Here is a 19,475-nt window from a genome sequence, read left to right on the forward strand (position 1 = left end):
CAACGTTTGTCTTTTGACCATGGTATCATTTTTTTTCTTCAGCTTTTGGACTTTCGAATAACCATTCAATGTTTTCCTTTTTTTATATTACTAAATCAACGTTTATCTTTTGACCATGGTATCGTACTTTTTTCTTCAGCTTTCGAACCTTCAAATAACCATTCATATGTTTTCCAATTTTTTCATATTACTAAATCAACGTACGCTATTTCAGACAATCAATATGTTTGACATGTCAATTGGTGTAAATTTTAACATGTGGAGCAGGATTTGCTTACCCTTCCGAAGTACCTGCGATCAACTCCAGTTTTTGGTGGGGTTCGTCTTGCTCAGAGTCTTAGTTTTCTATGTTGTTTCTTCTGTACTATTATTTGTCTGTTTGTCTTTTTCAGTTTTAACCATGGCGGTGTCAGTTTATTTTCGATTTATGAGTTTGACTATTCCTCTGGTATCTTTCTTCCCTCTTTTTTCATCTATGGTAAAATCAGGGTTTGATGCTATTGATATAAAACCAGCAAAATTTATAACCAGTACGTGTAAGATATGGCGGCTATTTATATAGTTAGATATTTCAAATTCGATTGTGAAATTAATTTTATTTATAAAATAACATTTAATTAAAACACAAAATATACTGTTCTGTCTTAGTTTCTCCATTTTCTTCATCCACCGTAGTTTGTACAGCCTGGAACATGTATTGGATAATCACAGCCTACTGTTTGTTCATTAAATACGGTTCCTGGAGCACAGAACTCATGGAAAGTGAGACCAAAAGAACATTGGTAGAAATTTCCACAGTCAGTTGGGTCTCTGTAGTGACCATCAGACTTGTTTTTACAGAATTCTTGTTTATTATTTCCTGAATAAAAGTATATGCATATCAGTAATTAGAAAATTGACATATTCTAATCAAGAGATGAAAGAATTAAAAAAAGTCGTTGGACTTTTCCGCTTTGATGTTTTTTCTGTAAATATAACTTTTAAAGAAATTTATTGAATACAAAACATTCTTTTTATTTTTTTTAAATTTTTTTGTCTTTATTTGGTTATCATTTTATCGTGCTTGTTACCATGAAGATGCATGGAATTACCGTTTATTTTCGCGGGTGTAAAATGTCGCGATTTTCATTGAATAAGGTATACGACATATTTTGGCGGTTATTACTTTGGCGTATTCGATACTTTTATCAATACCTTTGTATGTACACTTTTAAATTGGCGGAATTTATTTTGGCGATTTCGTTCTATACACGAATTTACACCCTGCGAAAATAACCCGCTATACGGTATTTTAAACTAACCGTTGGAAGGAGCCTGAGTGGCAGGTGCTTGTGTTACTGGAGCCTGAGTTATCACAACAGGAGCTTGAGTTACTGGAGCCTGAGTAACAGGGGCTTGTGTAACAGGTGCTTGAGTAGCCATAGGTTTCCTTGTTGTCACGACAGGGCCTTGTTGGTTTTGATTGGTCGAACATTTTACATTATATGGCCAATCACAGTACGCAGTTGCAGAATTGAATAGTAATCCGCTTGCACATTTAACTTCGAAAGCTAATGTGGCAGCACAAATATAATAACCGTCACAAGAGGAAGGGCTTGCATAAAATCCACTAGGTCTGCCATTACAGTTAAAGTTGGTTGTAAGGCCAATGTGGTGTGACTGGTGTGTTGGACGTGGATCTGAAAATAATGAAAGTTTATGTTTACTTTTGCATCATGTTCTGAATACAAAAATAAACCGTACTTGTAGATCAAAGATTTGTGTATTAGTTTGCCAAAAATGAAAACAAAACGTGTAATTTCATGCTTCCGAATTGCTTTTCTTATTTATCTCCATCAGGAACGCTCAAAGCAAAAAAATTGAAATCCGAAGGATGTATAAGTACCGAAACAGTTGAAGAGGTTTATGACAAAAATACCTAAAACAAATAGACAAATTCATCTAAGGTCAACTTCGCCTTAGGGAGTTGAATCCTTAGTTTCTTTAAAATTTCAAAATTATAAACGGACAACTTTAGAAAAATATATTGTTTGGCAACGTTCAATTCGTTATTGTCTTGTTCGTTTCTTATTTTCCTTAAATAAAGTCCTCTGGACATTTTTCTATGTAGGACTATATTTAAAGTAGATTTGTAACAAAATTTCACAAATAATAACTATGCAAATAAGAATACCTTTTGTGGTCACTTGTTGGGCTTGTGTTGGTTGTGGTGTCCATGTTGGCTGTGGTGTCCAGGTTGGTGCTGGTGTCCATGTTGGTCCTGGTGTCCATTTTGGCCATGTTGGTCCTGGTGTCCAGGTTGGTCCTGGGGTCCACCATGTTTTCCATGTTGGCTGTGGTGGTTGTGTTGGTGGTGGTTGTGTTGTTGGTTGAGGTGGGTTCCCAGTAGGTTGTGGATTCTGAGTTGTTGGTCGGCCGGGAACACTTGTAACCCTGAAATGAAGGGACAACATATCTAGTTGACATTTTTACAAATGTCATTCTCAAATAAATTTCGATGGTCCGATAAATCCGACCATTTTGTTCATATAACGTTAGATATATGGACTAACCGGACGAACGGAATTAGCGACCCATGTCGTATAATAGTGTACTCGTCAAAGTTTATTTTTTTATTTTTATCACTTAATTTCTTTTGATAGAGATTAGAAAAATAAAATAAAATAAAACGAAAGAAATGTTATAAAATGTCAGTATTTTTGTAATTTTTTTAAATTTTGAATATATTTCTCACTGTTACTTACTGTGGTACACTTCCACCTCCTCCCCCTGCAGCTAATTCTTCATTGATTGCATGAAGTAAAGGATACTTTCCTTCTCCACATGAACCACTGAAATCGTCAAGATCTAATGCCCATACCATAGTACCACCAAAATGATGATCCTTGATGTACTTCACCTAAAATATACACATATGTCACAATTTATACAGATTGATTTTAAATGTATAGTGTAAAGATATTTATCCACAATTATTAAGCATTACAATGTCGTGAATTGTGAAAAAATGGGTGTCAGTTTGATAATAACATAAACGGTACCAATTTTCCTGCATCAGATGCGCATTTCGACAATACATGTCGCTTCAGTGATGCTCTTGGCCAAAATATTTGAAATCTAAAGCGTATATAAAAGGTGAAGGGCTATAATCCTAAAGGTCCAAAAAGTTTAGTCAAATCTGTGAAAGGAATCAGAGCTTTGCCTGAGGGAGATACATTCCTTAATTTGTAATAATTTGTGTGATAACAGAAGAAAATCAACACTTTGATAAGACTTTATGAAAATTCTTTTTTTTACACATTTTTTGACTCTTTATTCATCGTATTTTTTTATTTTTTTTTGTATATTTTTTGTCGTGTTTTACATTTTAGATTTTAATGGTTCACACTATCTAAGACCCGTTACTGTGGGTTCACTTATTTTCGTAAGTATCAATTTTTTGTTAATTAAGGAAAACTTGCAAGTTCATGGATATTTAATTTCGTGGTTAATACGAAGTTCAAACTTATATGAAATTTGTCATTTGTTGAACATTCAATTTCGTGGTTCACCTATACCCACGAAATCAACAAAAAAATGGTATTCAAAGAATAATAATAAACAGTACTTTAATTAGTGTAGGAATTACCACTTCGTACGTTTGTTTTGTCTATAAAACTACACAAATACAATTTTGGAACAAAATAATGTTGAAGAATATTTAAATTTGTATTTTCTCAAATATCTAATGACGCCATACAACCAGTACTTTTAAAAGTTTATAAACGCATTACAATCTGAGATATCTACGGAATACGGAAGCCCATCTAGGACCACCCAAATATATAATTTGAATTCGAAATCACGATTTATATAATTCGTGATAACAGATTTAAATTCGTGATTTCGTAGATATCACCTTTAACTGGGATGTATCTTTCGTAAGTATTTCATATTTTTTTTCTCTATAAAACAATGCTTACTTTTTCTTTTAAGCTATCACGATCGTCGTATCCAACCCATTCTGTTCCTTTTACTGCGTATGGACTTTTTTGCTCAGAAATGTAATGCTTAACACCACCAGATTTTAACATTTGACAAATCTAAAAATGAGGACGAAAACAGCATTAGAAATATTTTTAAATGCAGCTATCTGCAACTGACAAATAAAATGCAAGCACTAAACAGCGCATGATAATAGAGCAAAATTTAGTTGGTTGAAATGATTTAATTACGCCTGTAAGGTAACCAAGCTGCATGATACATAAGTTAGAAAAAGGTTGTTTATTCATCTAGATTTGTGCATGATATTTTAGTAAATGCAGCGCCTTTTCTGTTTATTACCATTCTACAATTTACATCAAATATTTTACCTTTTAGAAAATAAAACAAATGTATAGGATAATAGTCTTCTTATTTCGTTTTCTATCATAAAGGTATTCAATTTTTTCAGAATAACATTCAATCAGTATAAGAAAAAACACTATATTTCCATTGTGTTTTTTTCAAAGTGACGTGAATTCAATGATCAATAAGTGTTATAAATTTGATAACTTTAAAATGAAAATAAAATTGCAATAAGACGTCATTATAGAATGATGTTGTTTTGGGTAAATATGTTTTTAGTCAAACTTAATATACAGCCAAAAATGTTTTATAAAATGAAATTGTTGCAAGCAAAAAACATTTTAGAAAATTGAGAATGGAAATAAGGAATGTGTTGAATAGACAACAACCCGACCAAAGAGCAGAAAACATCTCAAGTCCTCAAACCCGCCGTCAACATCGAGAGAAACTCCGGCACCTGGAGGCGTGCTTCAGCTTCTCCCTTAACACATATGAGTACAAGTTCAGTGAAAATTAACATCACACTAAACTCCGAAAAATATAATTGAACTAAAATTAAAGAAACGTATAAGAAGAACAAAGGTTAAGCGCCTCCTAACTTGGGACTGTCGAAAACATGTGATATTTTTTTTTAATTTTATAAAACAAAATGTGTAACATGGTATTTGTGTTGAATACAGTTAATTTAAATAAGCACAGTGATGTCATAAATGCATATGAAGAATTAGTTTAAACATTTTCGATAAATATGTGTATACACAATAGATCAAGCTAAACAGTCTATATATACCTCATAATACGATTTGAATCCTTTCTCTCCAGTTAAGAGACCAGCAGGTCCAGCTCCTCTTGCAGGGGCACCAAGACCAGTATTGCTAGGACTTGCCAGTGTAAAACTTCTACCATACAATCCTAGTCCGACATTAATCATTGAAGGAGGTACTCCTTTACTTAGATAATACTTAGTGACCCAGTCCTACAAAGACATACTTGACATTAACATCTAAATCACCAATTGGAAAAGAAAACAGGACTCTTCTATATTTTTTTTTACAGATATGACGAATCAAACTTAACCAATACTAATTGAATAAACTGATGTGTGTACTAAAAGTAAACTCAATTGTTCTTCAACTTTTGATTTTTCGTTTTTAATTTATTGATTCCAGTCACCGATAATTTTTTAATCAAGGCAAACATTGTTCTGGTTTTTTTTCTCATACCGGTAAGATTATATGACGTAATAAATAAAACTATACAAATAGCACAAGCATGTTTACAGATACCATATCCTATATTAAAATCATATCATGCAGAAATGAACGTTATGTTTTCCTCCCCTAACTATTCAAAATCAAAGATATGGAACATAATTATTCATAATCTAATAAATGCTATTTATGTCTCCTCCATTACAGTCTTGAAAATAAACTAAATATTAAATAAACAATACTACTAATGGTAAGTGTTTGAGTTCATGTTGCTAGTTATTATGCAACACAGTATAATTTAGAACCCTATTGGAAAGACAAATAACTCCTTTTATCAGAAAACACTGTCAAATATCCAAACATACTATCCACACTGATCTGTGTCCACACTTGTATGACGAACATTATAATACCATGCAGCGTGAACTTCTTATATCCAAACATAAATCGTATTGATTAAGGAGGTTTTAATGCATAAGAAACAGATCAAAGTGTCGAAGCTTGTTATCTGTTATGTTTGTTAGAAATAGTGAAATAAAAAATCTCGACCTTGTAAACAAAATACTTGCTGTGTTATTAAAAAGGTTTTGCCTTGTAGTGCTTTAAAGCAATATACTAACTATATAAATGTACTACGCACTAACTATATTTTATTCTTGTACTACATTTACTAACTATATAAATGTACTATATACCAACTATATTATTGTACTATGTACTCAGTATATAAGAGTACGATGCACTAACTATACTAATGCAGTTTATAAGTACTTACTTCATTAAGGTACTATGTACTGGCTATATGAAGGTACTATGTACTGAATATATTAAGTACTATGCACACACTTTGTTAAAATTAGCACTTGGAATTAACTATATCATGGCAGTATATTCTAACTTTTTAAGGTGCCATAAACTTTTTAAGGTTCTTAATGTACTGAATATATTAAGATAAAAATGTACTGACTTTTATTAAGATACTAAATGTACTTACAATATTAAGGCACTATATTCTAACTATATTAAGGTACTATGTACTTACAATATTAAGGTATGTTTCATTTCCGGTTTCAGATGGGTGACTGTAAAGTGGAGAGTTATGTCCAGTTTTATCTTCCCAGCTTCCGTGCAAGTCATATGTCATCAAATTAATCATATCCAAGTACCTGTAAAACAATGAAAGTATTTCAGTTATATGATAGTGGAAATTTGTATAAACGCAAAATCTAGATTTAAAATTCTGAGGAAAAAATATATATCTCTAGGAGTTGCATTGTAAGTTAGTTAAATGCAAAGAATGTAGATGTCGTTTTAATGAAGAAATTAGGCCAGATTGATTGGTTGTTGGTTGCTTAACGTCCAGTGGCAACATTAAGACAGAGGACAGGCATATAATATGAAAATATTTATTTGCACATGTGCAAAGAAACTGAATTACAAATGCAGAGAAATTACAGTTAGATTGATGAGTTTTGATTTCATTACAAAAACAAATATATATGGTGGTCTTTCGATTTATAAAATATGCATGCTATTATCTGTAACTCATTATGCAAATGACATATGTTTGAAATTTTGTTTTGCAAAATGAGTTAACATATAAATGACATAGATTTTTTTTTTTTAAATCTAACATACTTGACTATTTCTGGAAAGTTGTATCCGGAATCAATGTTTGTCTTGCCTGCAGGTGTAGCAGCTGATAAAAGAAGTGCTGGTTTGCCACTGGTTTGGGCTTCGGCGTCAAATTCCCTTCTTAAAGTCTGAAAAAGTAGGTGAGAGGTTACCTCAAAGATTGTGTTACAATAAACCTTCTCTTAACGGAAGATGATATTAAATATCTATGACATGGACAATAAAGGAGGGGCTAAAGATACCAACGGGACAGTCAAATTCACAGATCGAAAATATACGCCAAGGCTAAAAGAGAAAAGACAAAAAAAAGACAAACAGACAAATCATAGTACACAAAACAACATATAAAACTACAGACTAAACGACAAAGCAATTAGAACCCAACCAAAACGAGACTTCGGTTGATCTTAGGTGCTCCAGCAGGGTACGCAGCTCCTGCTCACAGAGATAAATAATTAATTTTAATAAATTATACAATATAATGTATTTGGCACTCTTGACCATTTTGTGTTAATTTACCACAATGGTAAACAAAAGAACAATTTTGCAGCCTGCATGTATCGAATTTGACAATGGTTCTCTCATTCGTTTTGTTCATCTTGAAAGAACAAAGGAAAGTAGGCACCTATTTATATGATTCTTTTAAAAAAAGAAGTCCTTAAAAAAATATGAAATGGGAATTTGATATCCTTATTTTTTTCAGTAGAGTTACAAATGCTTCTACATAATTATAGTAAGATGTGGTATGAGTGCCAATGAGACAACTCTCCATCCAAGTCACAATTTATAAAAGTATTGTGATGGTTATACAAATTGGTGCACAGAAGACAAAGTATACATTGGCACATCATAAATTATGACACTGTTTGATCAAAATAGAATGTACATTTTAACAAGTTTTCAAAGAAAGGGATCAGAAGGGACGAATTTTAAATTTTCAAAGTCATTTTTCCTGTGTCATAAAACAATCTCTATAGATATACACACATTTAACCTCATTAGTCACAATCGGAGTTAACTGTACGAGTGAAAATGGGTATGACTAACCTTTAACAATTCGACGAATTTTTGCTTATCTCCTGCAGGACTTCCTCGGTTTCCTGGGTACTCCCAATCGAGATCGAGGCCATCAAATCCGTGATCCCTTAAGAATTTCACAGTGGATGTGGCAAATTCTTGACGACTTGCAGCAGTGGCTACCATTTGTGTGAAGGGTGCGGATCCCATGTTCCATCCACCAACAGCAAGTGATAGTTTCAAGGCTGGGTTAGTTTTTTTTAAGTCAGTAAATCTCTCATACCTTTGAAATAGTATAATTATGCAGACGGTCATTCATAAATAATTCGGGTAGTTAGGGTTAAATACTAGATGACAGGATATTATGGATAGAGAAGAACATGATTGCCTGACAATAAGCCATCTATTGGCTCCTTTAAAAAGTGCATCATTCTGAACACATGTACCGCGGCTGCATATTTATATGCCCAACATAGCTAAGCGGACATGTGTGTAGTTCACGAAAAATAGAAGTTCAGGTGAATATATATATAGGCCCTGTTCATCCTTTGTGACTATAATTTAAAAAAAAATATTTCTGTATATATACATGATATACGTTAGTAAGTATATTAAATGACTGAATTAAGAGAACGATAAATCTTACGGGGCGATGGATCATATAAACATGATGCAGTAAACTACAAAATATAATATATAACAAGTCTAAAAGGGTACAACATCACCAAAAAGACAATAAAACGAACAATTTGTTAGTAAGTATATATACAACTCGTCTAAACATCAACCCAACAATGTAAGATCTGTAAATTTGCATTCGCAAATTCATTGTTCTTCCCTAGCCGGGATTCGAACCCATGCTACTGAGATATCGTGACACCAAATCGCCTGCCCTGCAGCCGTCCCGCTAGACCACACGACCACCTGGGCTTCACATTTATAAAGCTTTCGGTGGTCGTGTGCAACCTTTCCTCGTCAGTTTTATTCTAGCGGCGTACTACAGTTCATAATGTATAAGGCATGGAGATGTTAGATGTTGAGTACGGTGTCACGATATCTCAGTAGCATGGGTTCGAATCCCGGCGAGGGAAGAACAATGTATATATATATAATATGAGACTAAAAAGACAATTCGACGGTATCGCCCTCAATTATAGACAAATAATGTGTTTATCAATGTAATGATTAAATTGTCAAATCAATTGTAAAGTATTTTGAGATATACCTGCTTCTGCTTTTTTTTTTGGGGGGGGGGGGGGGCTGATTCAGATATTTTGAAAAAGAGGGGCTGGGCCCGTGATTCTAAATGTAAAAATTTTCCCTACAATAGAATATATTAAGTCAAACAAAGTGAGACAAACTCAATTTTTGGACAGATTGCATTCTAGAAAATATATATATTTTCTATTTCTAGGGGATAAACGCGGCCTCTACGTCCCCGAGTCTTCAATGAAACAATTGAACATGTTAATGAACTTACATCCCCTTCATCCAAGGAGTACTTTCGTCATTCCATTCATAAGCGTGTAATTTATTTCCAACCATTTTGGCGAATGAGTAGATGATATTTGTGCAAAGTGTAGGGTCTACATTCTCAGGAAAAAACTTTCCTGCAGCGTTTCTGTACTGTGCCCAGTTAGTGTAGTAGCACACTCTTCGGTAAGCTATAAAATTCAAAAGGAGGCTGTCATATGAATGAATGTTATTGGATAATTTTGCGAGATAAATATTATTCAGTTTTATGTTTTGTATATTCGGCGTATATTCAAAATGTACCACCAAATTACATTTATTTCGAATATGTCTAAATAATTCCACATGATTGAAACATTTTTTTGGTTAAGATTGAAAAAGAGGTTTCTGTGTTGGTGGTTATATGCAGAAATGTGGAACGCAAAATTATTCAAAATTTATCATGAGATTGCAATTGTTACAAATATCTATTTTGAAATTAACAAAATTAAATAAACTGAGACATAAATCATTTGATTTAACATTTCTTTCCATTGTATAACTTCTACGCAACTGTAGTTGCCCTTGATCTCAGCGCTTTTACACTATATTGAATTGAAGATTCTAAATATGATACCTACTGTTAGTATTTGCGACTTTATACAAAATATCATTAATATATATATCACAATTAGCTCCTATCGAAATAGTCTTATATGTACTGATAGTAATGCAACTTTTTATCAAATATCAATGTTCTATCCCTAATCGTTCCTATCAAACTAACTTATCAGAAAATGCGGTCGCCAGAAAAGCAAACCTTATAAATATGTCGCTTTCCGCGGCTTTACAGATGAACCAAAAACAAAATACAGGGTCAAGCTCATTTTTTTTTTGTCAAATGCTTTCTTGTACCCATAACAAGAGTAAATACAATGTATTCACTACCCCCCCCCCCCCCCCCCCACAAACAAATAGTAAAAAAGAAAACAACACCAACAAAACTACAAAACTATATAAAACACACACAATATACTATAGAGAGGCTTTTGCAGAGTAACAACTCAGCAGAATTTGAAGGAGTGGGTGTATATCATATTACTAATTTTGGGAAGGTATGCAATTATCTCTTTTACTATCTATCTACTTTCCCGCCAAAATAAATATAACCATTGTAACTTACCCGAAGCTACGCTAACTGCTGCAATAACCACCAGAATTACTCGAAGGAAATTCATCTGAAATTTATAAATCGTTCTATTCGTTCAATTGTTCACATTTAACTAAGCTATATATGCGTATGCCATAAAATTTTATGATAACAAACGCAAAGTTGGTGGCTTTTATAGAAGAAAGGTGATAAGATAGTTCGAAGGTTATGTGATTAAAGCGATATTATCTTTAATTTCCTTATGCATAGTGAGACTATCGGTTTGAACAGTCTTAAGGTTTGTGACCCCTTCTGTAGGCCAGTGAATTACGCAATTTTTAAGGTGCAATAACATCAAAACATCAAAAATGATAAATACAAAAGACATAAATAGAACACAAGAAAACATGTTCTTTATCGTCTGCTAAGCACTCTTTGTATATGTAAGGCAACCGTAGTTTACCGATTTTTAAATCCCGTAAATCGTTTATTTTGTATTTGTTTTTAGTAGATTGACATTTAGCACGATTATTAAATCTTCTATAAATCTTGTAGTAGAAAGTAAAATCACAAAAATACTGAACTTAGAGGAAAATCAATTCGGAAAGACCATAATCACATGGCAAAATCAAATAAAAAAACGCATCAAAACGAATGGATAAGAACTGTCATATTCCTGACTTGGTACAGGCATTTTCAAATGTAGAAAAAAGTGGATTAAACCTGGTGTAGTATTTGTAAGTTTACCATAACGGTAAAAAAAAATAACAAGTCGGTCATTTTTATTTATATATCTGAATTCTTTGTACCTTTTGCAATAAAAGAGTTGTTTTCAAGCAAAAGAACAGGTAATGGAAACATATAAATTTACATTACATTTCTGCCAAACAGTTTTCCCATTTGTTTTCAGAAATTTTTATCTCATCAGATAAACAAAAATCAAAACACATCAACTTTTTAGCATGCTATTGAAAACCTATAATCATAGGCTGCAAACGTAGGGTAGTATGTGACCGTGACTGAGAAAATTGGTCAAGATGAGATTTATACATATTTTCATTTTTTGCATTTTTTCAATGCTACTAATGTGCTTACCATGAATACAAAATTTTATGATGATATCTCAACTGGTTCCCAAAATATAGAACATTTGGGTACATAAATTAAAAAAAATAAAATAAAAAAAAATTGATTTATTATTTTCTTTGGCACTTTGAATGTACTAAATGAGTTCAACCTCAAAATTGCCATGCCAAGTTAATATGCGGTTTCTATGGAAACAAAAAAAAAACATTTTTTTCATTTTGTTTAGCTTTTGTCTAATATTTCAGTGTGTTGTTTCTAAATCATTGTACTATCTCATATCATTACTCCACATATGTTATTAAATAAATAAAAATACATCCTTTGCACTGAAAATAAGAAAACTTCTCGAATAGTGCAATATTAAATGGACCATTAGAACTTTTTATTTAACGAATTATAATAATTTATTAGATCTAAGTAGATATGTATATTAAGATCTATTAAAATAATAACCATATAAAAGAAGATGTGGTATGACTGTCTATGAGACAATTCTCAACAAGAGATTTAATGACACAGAAATTAACACCTATAGGTCATCGTATGGCCTTCAGCAATGAGCAAAGCCCATACCGCAAAGACAGCTATTAAAGTCCCCGCCCGACATGACAAAGGCTAATTACTGAACTTAGTAACGCTGTGTTGCCAACGAACATAGTTCGTCAGCACCATCACATATTTTAAATGAATAAATAAACTATCCAGGAGGTCATAGATAGCCGAATAAAAAATCTATACTGTATATCAACAACTTGAAATACTGGTAGGAGTTTTTTTATCGCATTCTTAGCGCAGATATTTTGTCAATATTTTGAAAGAATAAACAATCCAAAAATAAATATTCGATAGTGCAACGAACAATTATCCAATTGTTTTAACATTCCATAATTACTTGATTTACATTTGTTAAAACGAACAACTCATGTCATCATTAAATCAGCATAACTTTATTTCCAATACTTGAAATTTGAATGACAGTAGAACAGGTGAGAACTTGTACATACTTGAGATAAGGAAAGTCATTCAAAGGTCTAAACGTTCATGCCAGTATGTATGTCAAGGTATATATATGGAATATTATTTGACCTTATTTTCAAGTACAAGAAAGGGCACGTCCAAATACAAGAAAAAGACAAGGAAAACTTTCTAAAAATGAATAACCCATGACATATGACTGAGTCATGCAATGATTGACATTAGCAAAACAAATAGGTTATTTAACACACACATATAAGAATACTTGCTTATTTTGTGAATACTCCCGATAGTCCCCGTACTGCGTGTCATACTGTGCATAATGCACAACAACAAGTACTACTTTTAAAACAACGAGGTTATAAGGAAGTATTTATGAGTTTGAAATTGCATGTTAAAAATCCAATTAAATTTTAAGTACGGATACATGTGCATCTTATACACATTAGAATATTAATATACACTCAGGCTTATATAATTTAAAAAATTTTGGGAGCGACGTTCAACAAAAATTAGTTATGCACACGTAGTTATATAGAAAATGTTTTCCAAATGAACTAACATTCAAAAACGGAAAACTACAGACCGCAGTCTGGGCGATAAAGCATACTGCATGTTACATGTCAATCAAGTACGAAAATATATCTCCATTTCTAATAGTCTAATGATGTCGGGATACTTTAACCTACAATCAAACCTGCTTTTGAGATACCACACGTATTAAGCAAAAACCTGTGTCAAAACACCACAAATTTAAGATCCCTCTGTAGTACATTTCATATAATTGAACCTGTATTAAAATACCACCTGTCTTAGGAGACCACCTTTTTGCTCTCATTTTAGTTGTCTTTTTAAACAGGTTCGACTGTATAAACACATTTTAAGCATAACATTTTAATGTATTTCGGGCTTATCCATTTTGTGAAGATAATTTTGATAGAAAATTTTAAATTGTGAATGTGTGTCTTAAAATTTGCTATATGAAGGGCAAGTGCTTTACTAACATTTCGAGAGCCGACTGGACAAATTTTGGATAAACACTGAGATGAAATATAACCATAGAACAAAAGCTGACACATGAACCGGAGCCGAAACAAGTCAGCAAATAAAGATCTGAGCAGTGGGATGACCAACGGCTCAGGAAAACGAGATATTTTACCAATTTGCTTTCCATCGATAAAAGTGGGGCTAGCTTTGTGATGTCCTTCATTTTCATCTTTTATATGAGATTTACAAATATACAAATTTAGCAGTTTTGTAAATTAATAGTAATAATATAACAGAAGGTACCACGATCCTGGTTTATTGAAATCTGAAAAACATTCAGACCTAATAAAGGCAATATTAACTCGCGAGAGGATAACGAAATCGGAGATCTATATGTTAATTATATTGGGTTAATCTAGTTTTTGGAAACTAATAGAATTTTAGAAAATTTGATGCTGGTGGCATTCTAAAGTTTCTCGGAGTTATTCATTAACAACATCTTTTTAGACTCCGAGCGACTTAGAAATTGGCATAGTTCAAACCTGTCTTTTGTTGCGCTTATCTTTCTAACTTTTAGATGGCACGAAGTTACATACATGTATGTGGTTGGTTGCTGTCTCAATGACATATACTTCACATCTCATTGTATCATATAAATAAGATACATAAAACATTTTGGTTGACTCTGTTAAAGTGATAAAAAAAAAAGCGCAGTACGAAACAAAAGGCATACTTTCTAAAATAAAAGCATTTTGCAGAAGAAATAAACATGCCATTTTATAAAAGCTACATTATGCACAAACACCTCTTATTAAGAAAATCTAAAATGGTTGTATAGTACCTTTGCTATCCCATGCGTTGACCTTACTAGTCGGTTTGGGAATGGTAATCTGATAGTGACCTCAATGTTTATCTATCTATTTATTCGCTGTCTTATCTCTTTTTTAAGTCAGGGATTATTCCATTTTTGTCTCGATATTTCTCAATTCTTTTGTTGTCAGTTATAATATTAGAGCCGGGATTTGTATGTTGTGGATATTTGATTTGAATTACCAATATCTATAATAACGCTATTATAGTTGTGGAATTTTAGTTAAATCTTATTGCTGAGGTGGGCATCCACTCGATATATGGGACCACTATATTTCCATTAAAATTGTTCTTCCAATCTGGAGTACGAGAGATGATAGGTAAACTCTTGTGATAGCTTGATGCACGTATACTATATATGTCAAATATTTTTTTTTATCAAAATTCAATTTGAATTATCAATAGCTGCAGTTTAGGACTAATTATTTTAAGTTCGTTTGTGAATCATATCGACATTTTGTTCGAGGAATGACAAGAGGGAAAAACAGAAAGCAACTGATTTTGCCACTGAATTTCCTTTCTAAAGGTTTCATAGGACCTAATTGTTTGTGAACAAAATAACTGCATTTATGTAGGATAACCCGTAAAAATATCACAATTTCAAATTACTCAGATCAAGGTATTCAGAACCATATATTTTTAATCTTTATTTAGATGATAGTAACTTGTCTTTTAAAAAAAATCTTTTATTTCGGAACCAAGGATTTCTATAGCAGATTATATAAAAATTATTCTGAAAACTAATTACTAGTACATACATTTTCTTTGATTTGGAGCACAGTATTCCATTTGCATAGTTACTTGGTGCATTGAAATAATATGTAATGTTAAAGTTATCAAAGCTACCAGGATGATAATTTAGTACGCCAGACGCGCGTTTCGTCTACATAAGACTCATCAGTAACGCTCATATCAATATATTTATAAAGCCAAACAAGTAAAAAGTTGAAGAGCATTGAGGATTCAAAATTCCAAATAGTTGTGCCAAATACGGCTAAGGTAATTTATGCCTAGAGGGGGATTGCAAAAGAAGTTGACAATAATTGCTAAATTGTCACACGGTGTGGGCTCCTTTTACTTTTGGGGTTCTTGAAATGAAGCTGACCTCCAGATTTCTATTTTTTTCAAACTTGTGCTGTTGGGTTTCATTTTCATTAACTTTTATCCAACATCTCCTTTCATGATCTTTCATTTACAAAAGTACTTATAAAGAGCCACCGTGGAGGATCATAGCTAATGTATTTATGAAAATTTCAAACCTATGAATCTTCAGTACCTAGATGTATACTCTAAATGTACTCATATACCTTTGAAAATTAACCGATAACAATATTGTCCTTGGCCAAGTTTCTTATAGTAAAGTTGTAACCTTTATAAACATGACTTTGGCATGTATACTGATTTCTCGAATTCATGGTGCATTTAAAGTATGAAAAGACGCAAACTCCCTTTTTGAGAATTGCCAGCGATTACATGTAACAAAGAACCAGTAGCAAGACAAGTAGTAACAAAGTAGTCCATTAAAGATTTCAATTCGATATCCGAAAACACTCATTCTCTGTTAGAAAGGCTAAAATAGAAAACAAATTGCCACATTAGATATTCAAAACCCCATTCCACGGCCGACACTCGGCTAACCGAGAATTGGTCGGTTAATCTATGTTAAGTATGCGGCTATATCGGCGATTGGTCTGTTAATCAAGTTGGATAAAGTCTGTTAACCAAGTGCTATCGAGAAAATCCTTGTAAGTTCAGTACTGATATGTTTCATTGTATAACTTTTTAAATAATTTTTATCATAAAAAATAATCATGTCTCACAACACAGTTCAATGCACTGAATCGAGTGGTGTAACTATTTTTTTTCTAGCTTCGATAAACGATCTTTAAAACGAAAATGCGGTTTACTCATCAATAAATTTATACACATTTTACACACATAAATTGTACACAAAAGGACACATTTGGATGAATTCACTTGCATGCAATATTTAGAACATCGAAAATTTTTGTTATCCATATTAATACTATTGTGTGAAAAATCTACACGAAAACTTGTATTTTTATGACATTTATGAATCAATTTTTATCTAAAACGGGGCTGTTAATGGTTCAGATGTATAAAACCCGGTCTGTTAATTGGACTGTTGAGAGGTATGAATTGCAATAAAAGTATAATTTTATTGCTATATGGGGTGTTATCCAATCAAATGGGTAGGCTCAAATGAGCGGCTGAAATATACGGAAACAACACATTATCAATGAAACATGAAATATAAGGAAACAACACATGAACAATGAACAATTTAGACAATGGAAATTGAAATTGATAAAAATGATTTCAAAAAGTGTGATATTAAAGTAATATATATGTCATCCAAGAATGGTCGCATATATCATTCGGATTCTGTTTAACTGTTCTGAATGACGCCAATTTGTCATCTACATTAATAACCAGTATATAAATCAGAGATAAACATCGTAATGTAATTAAACATCAGTAAGTATAACATATATGTTGATGCTAAATTATAAAGAAAAGAGAAAGAATAATGAGTAAGATCAATAAAATGAAGAGAAAATTTAGTGACATAACAATTTGAAGAATGCCGAAATAAACATTACCCCCAATCTGCTCCCTCGTGGGTAGGTGGATGGAGACGCATAAAAAAGAATAATAGATAACGGGACAGTAGGGAAGGATTCATTGCTAAAAAGGAGAAATCAAATAATACTTGTTTAAGAATACAGACATGAAACACCCCGGGTGTTGAAACAGTAACGGATTACGATGTACTCAAATTGGTGACAAATGTTAGAAGTTTACATGCGGATAACTGCAGTTATCCTCTGCATTTATGTAGAAAGGAACCAAACGGAATAAAATGAATTTAAACTTTTTGATAACCAAATGTAGCTGTATTCGCTCTATTCCATTTACTTCTTTTGAATGATTTGTAAACAACATAAGATTAAGTATTAAATAGAAGAAAAGAACCAATTGGATTATGCTGACAAATTATGGGTTTAACGTCCAGTGACAAATATCATGTGCTTATGAGAACGACAACACGTTAAAAGTACCCTGTGTTGTATAATAAAGACACTTTAAGTCGGATTTTAGAACGCGTTATTTTGAACAGACACATAAATAAAGGCTGATTGGAAACGTTTATAATTACATTCATGCATATTTCGGCCAATTCTTATCACGCTATATTGAATTGACACATCCTTCACTAAAATACATAGAAAGTCAAAATGAAAATGCTCTTACTAGAAGGAAAATACTGTTGCACCGTATTTTTTTTTCTTAAGAACATCTTATTCTTAACTTTTTCGATGGGAAAATATATTTAGGTAGCAAAACTAAAAAACGTGGCCAAATAACTCTTTACTAAGTTAACAAGATTTTAATTTTCCAACCTATTATAAACAGACTTTATTTCCATAATTTTCACTAACACGTGGTTATATTCACGTTATATTGCAATTATGAAATATTTACTAATGTCAATTTATTTTTTAGAACCTCAGTACTATTTTGTGTCCTTTAAATGATATATAAACTTGTTTCTTTCGTCTTTCATTAAAAAAAAAGATATGTGTATAAGCATAAATACTACATACTTGCGCGACGCCTTTTAGTTTTACTGAAAACCGCGCAAACTATGATTTTTTTTAAGGTGGAAAATGTTCTATGATATATATCATTTTGTCAGTAACTTTTTTTTAATTGGTTCTTATAATATGTCAAAAATTTGTATATCTAACAGAGTCTAACATTATATTGTGTGTTTTGCTCTTGACAGACGTATAACCAACCCGATTAACAGACCAACCGCCTTTATAGCCACATACTCAATATAAGGTTAACCGACTTATCTCTCGGTTGCCGTGCATTCATAAATACTTTAAAATATCGACTAGACAAATATCGGTCTGCTAAAGAGTTCTATTACAATGACAATGATCAAAAATAGGGAGAAATCACGGATAAAATAGTATAAAAATTAATTTAAATTATGAGTCTATGAGAAGGAACTACGAGAAATCAAGTCTTAGTATTAGTAAGTAACGCATAATGTGTTAAAATAATCTCAGATTGTCGCGATTGATCTTCCACCGAATGTATAATACGGAAGCCTTTTAAGGTCATTGTTAGTGTAAGGAATAACATACTAGAACAATTTCAGTTCAATATTAGATATCTACAGATTCTACCACATCAATTGTAATTATATCAGTTCTACGTAGTTAAATTTACTGATTTTAAATTTATTATATATAAATCTCATCTGGACCCATTTTTTTTCAGTCACGGTCACATATTAGCATCAGGACCCTTATGACCTACCCTACTTTTGAAGCCTATGATTATACGTTTTCAATAGCATGAAAAAGTTGGTGTGGTTTAATTTTTGTTTATCTCATGAGATAAAAACAAATAAAATAATTTGTCTGGATTTTTTCAGTAAAAATTAATATGAAAATTGCGGACCGATTTCTGAAAACAAATGGGAAAAATGTTTGGGAGAAATGTAATGTAAATTTATATGTTTCCATTACCTGTTCTTTTGCTCTTGAATACAAGTCTTTGATTGCAAAAGGTACAAAGAATTCAGATATATATATAAAAATGACCGACTTGTTAATTTTGTTTTACCGTAATGGTAAACTTACAAATACTACAAGATTTATACAAGATTAAATAATAGCGCAAACTGTCAATCTACTAAAAACAAATACAAAATAAAGATTTACGGG

General features: G+C 32.1%; 1 protein-coding gene across 1 annotated transcript in view; it reads right to left on the minus strand.

The window, feature by feature from the left end:
- Positions 1–576: 576 nt before the first annotated feature.
- LOC134726317 (uncharacterized) overlaps positions 577–19,475 on the minus strand; it is a 43,207-nt gene continuing 24,308 nt past the window's right edge. Inside the window, exons 13-24 of the mRNA XM_063590718.1 lie at positions 13,106–13,218; positions 10,825–10,879; positions 9,670–9,853; positions 8,220–8,472; positions 7,176–7,300; positions 6,580–6,703; positions 5,117–5,302; positions 3,963–4,082; positions 2,745–2,899; positions 2,174–2,433; positions 1,302–1,679; positions 577–859 (exon numbers count right to left, since the gene is read on the minus strand). Coding sequence (XP_063446788.1) covers positions 663–859; positions 1,302–1,679; positions 2,174–2,433; positions 2,745–2,899; positions 3,963–4,082; positions 5,117–5,302; positions 6,580–6,703; positions 7,176–7,300; positions 8,220–8,472; positions 9,670–9,853; positions 10,825–10,879; positions 13,106–13,218 — 2,150 coding nt within the window. The 3' untranslated portion in view covers positions 577–662. The remainder of the gene's footprint in view (positions 860–1,301; positions 1,680–2,173; positions 2,434–2,744; positions 2,900–3,962; positions 4,083–5,116; positions 5,303–6,579; positions 6,704–7,175; positions 7,301–8,219; positions 8,473–9,669; positions 9,854–10,824; positions 10,880–13,105; positions 13,219–19,475) is intronic.

Source organism: Mytilus trossulus, chromosome 7 (assembly GCF_036588685.1).
Source record: "Mytilus trossulus isolate FHL-02 chromosome 7, PNRI_Mtr1.1.1.hap1, whole genome shotgun sequence".
Classification (NCBI taxonomy): Eukaryota; Metazoa; Mollusca; class Bivalvia; order Mytilida; family Mytilidae; genus Mytilus; species Mytilus trossulus.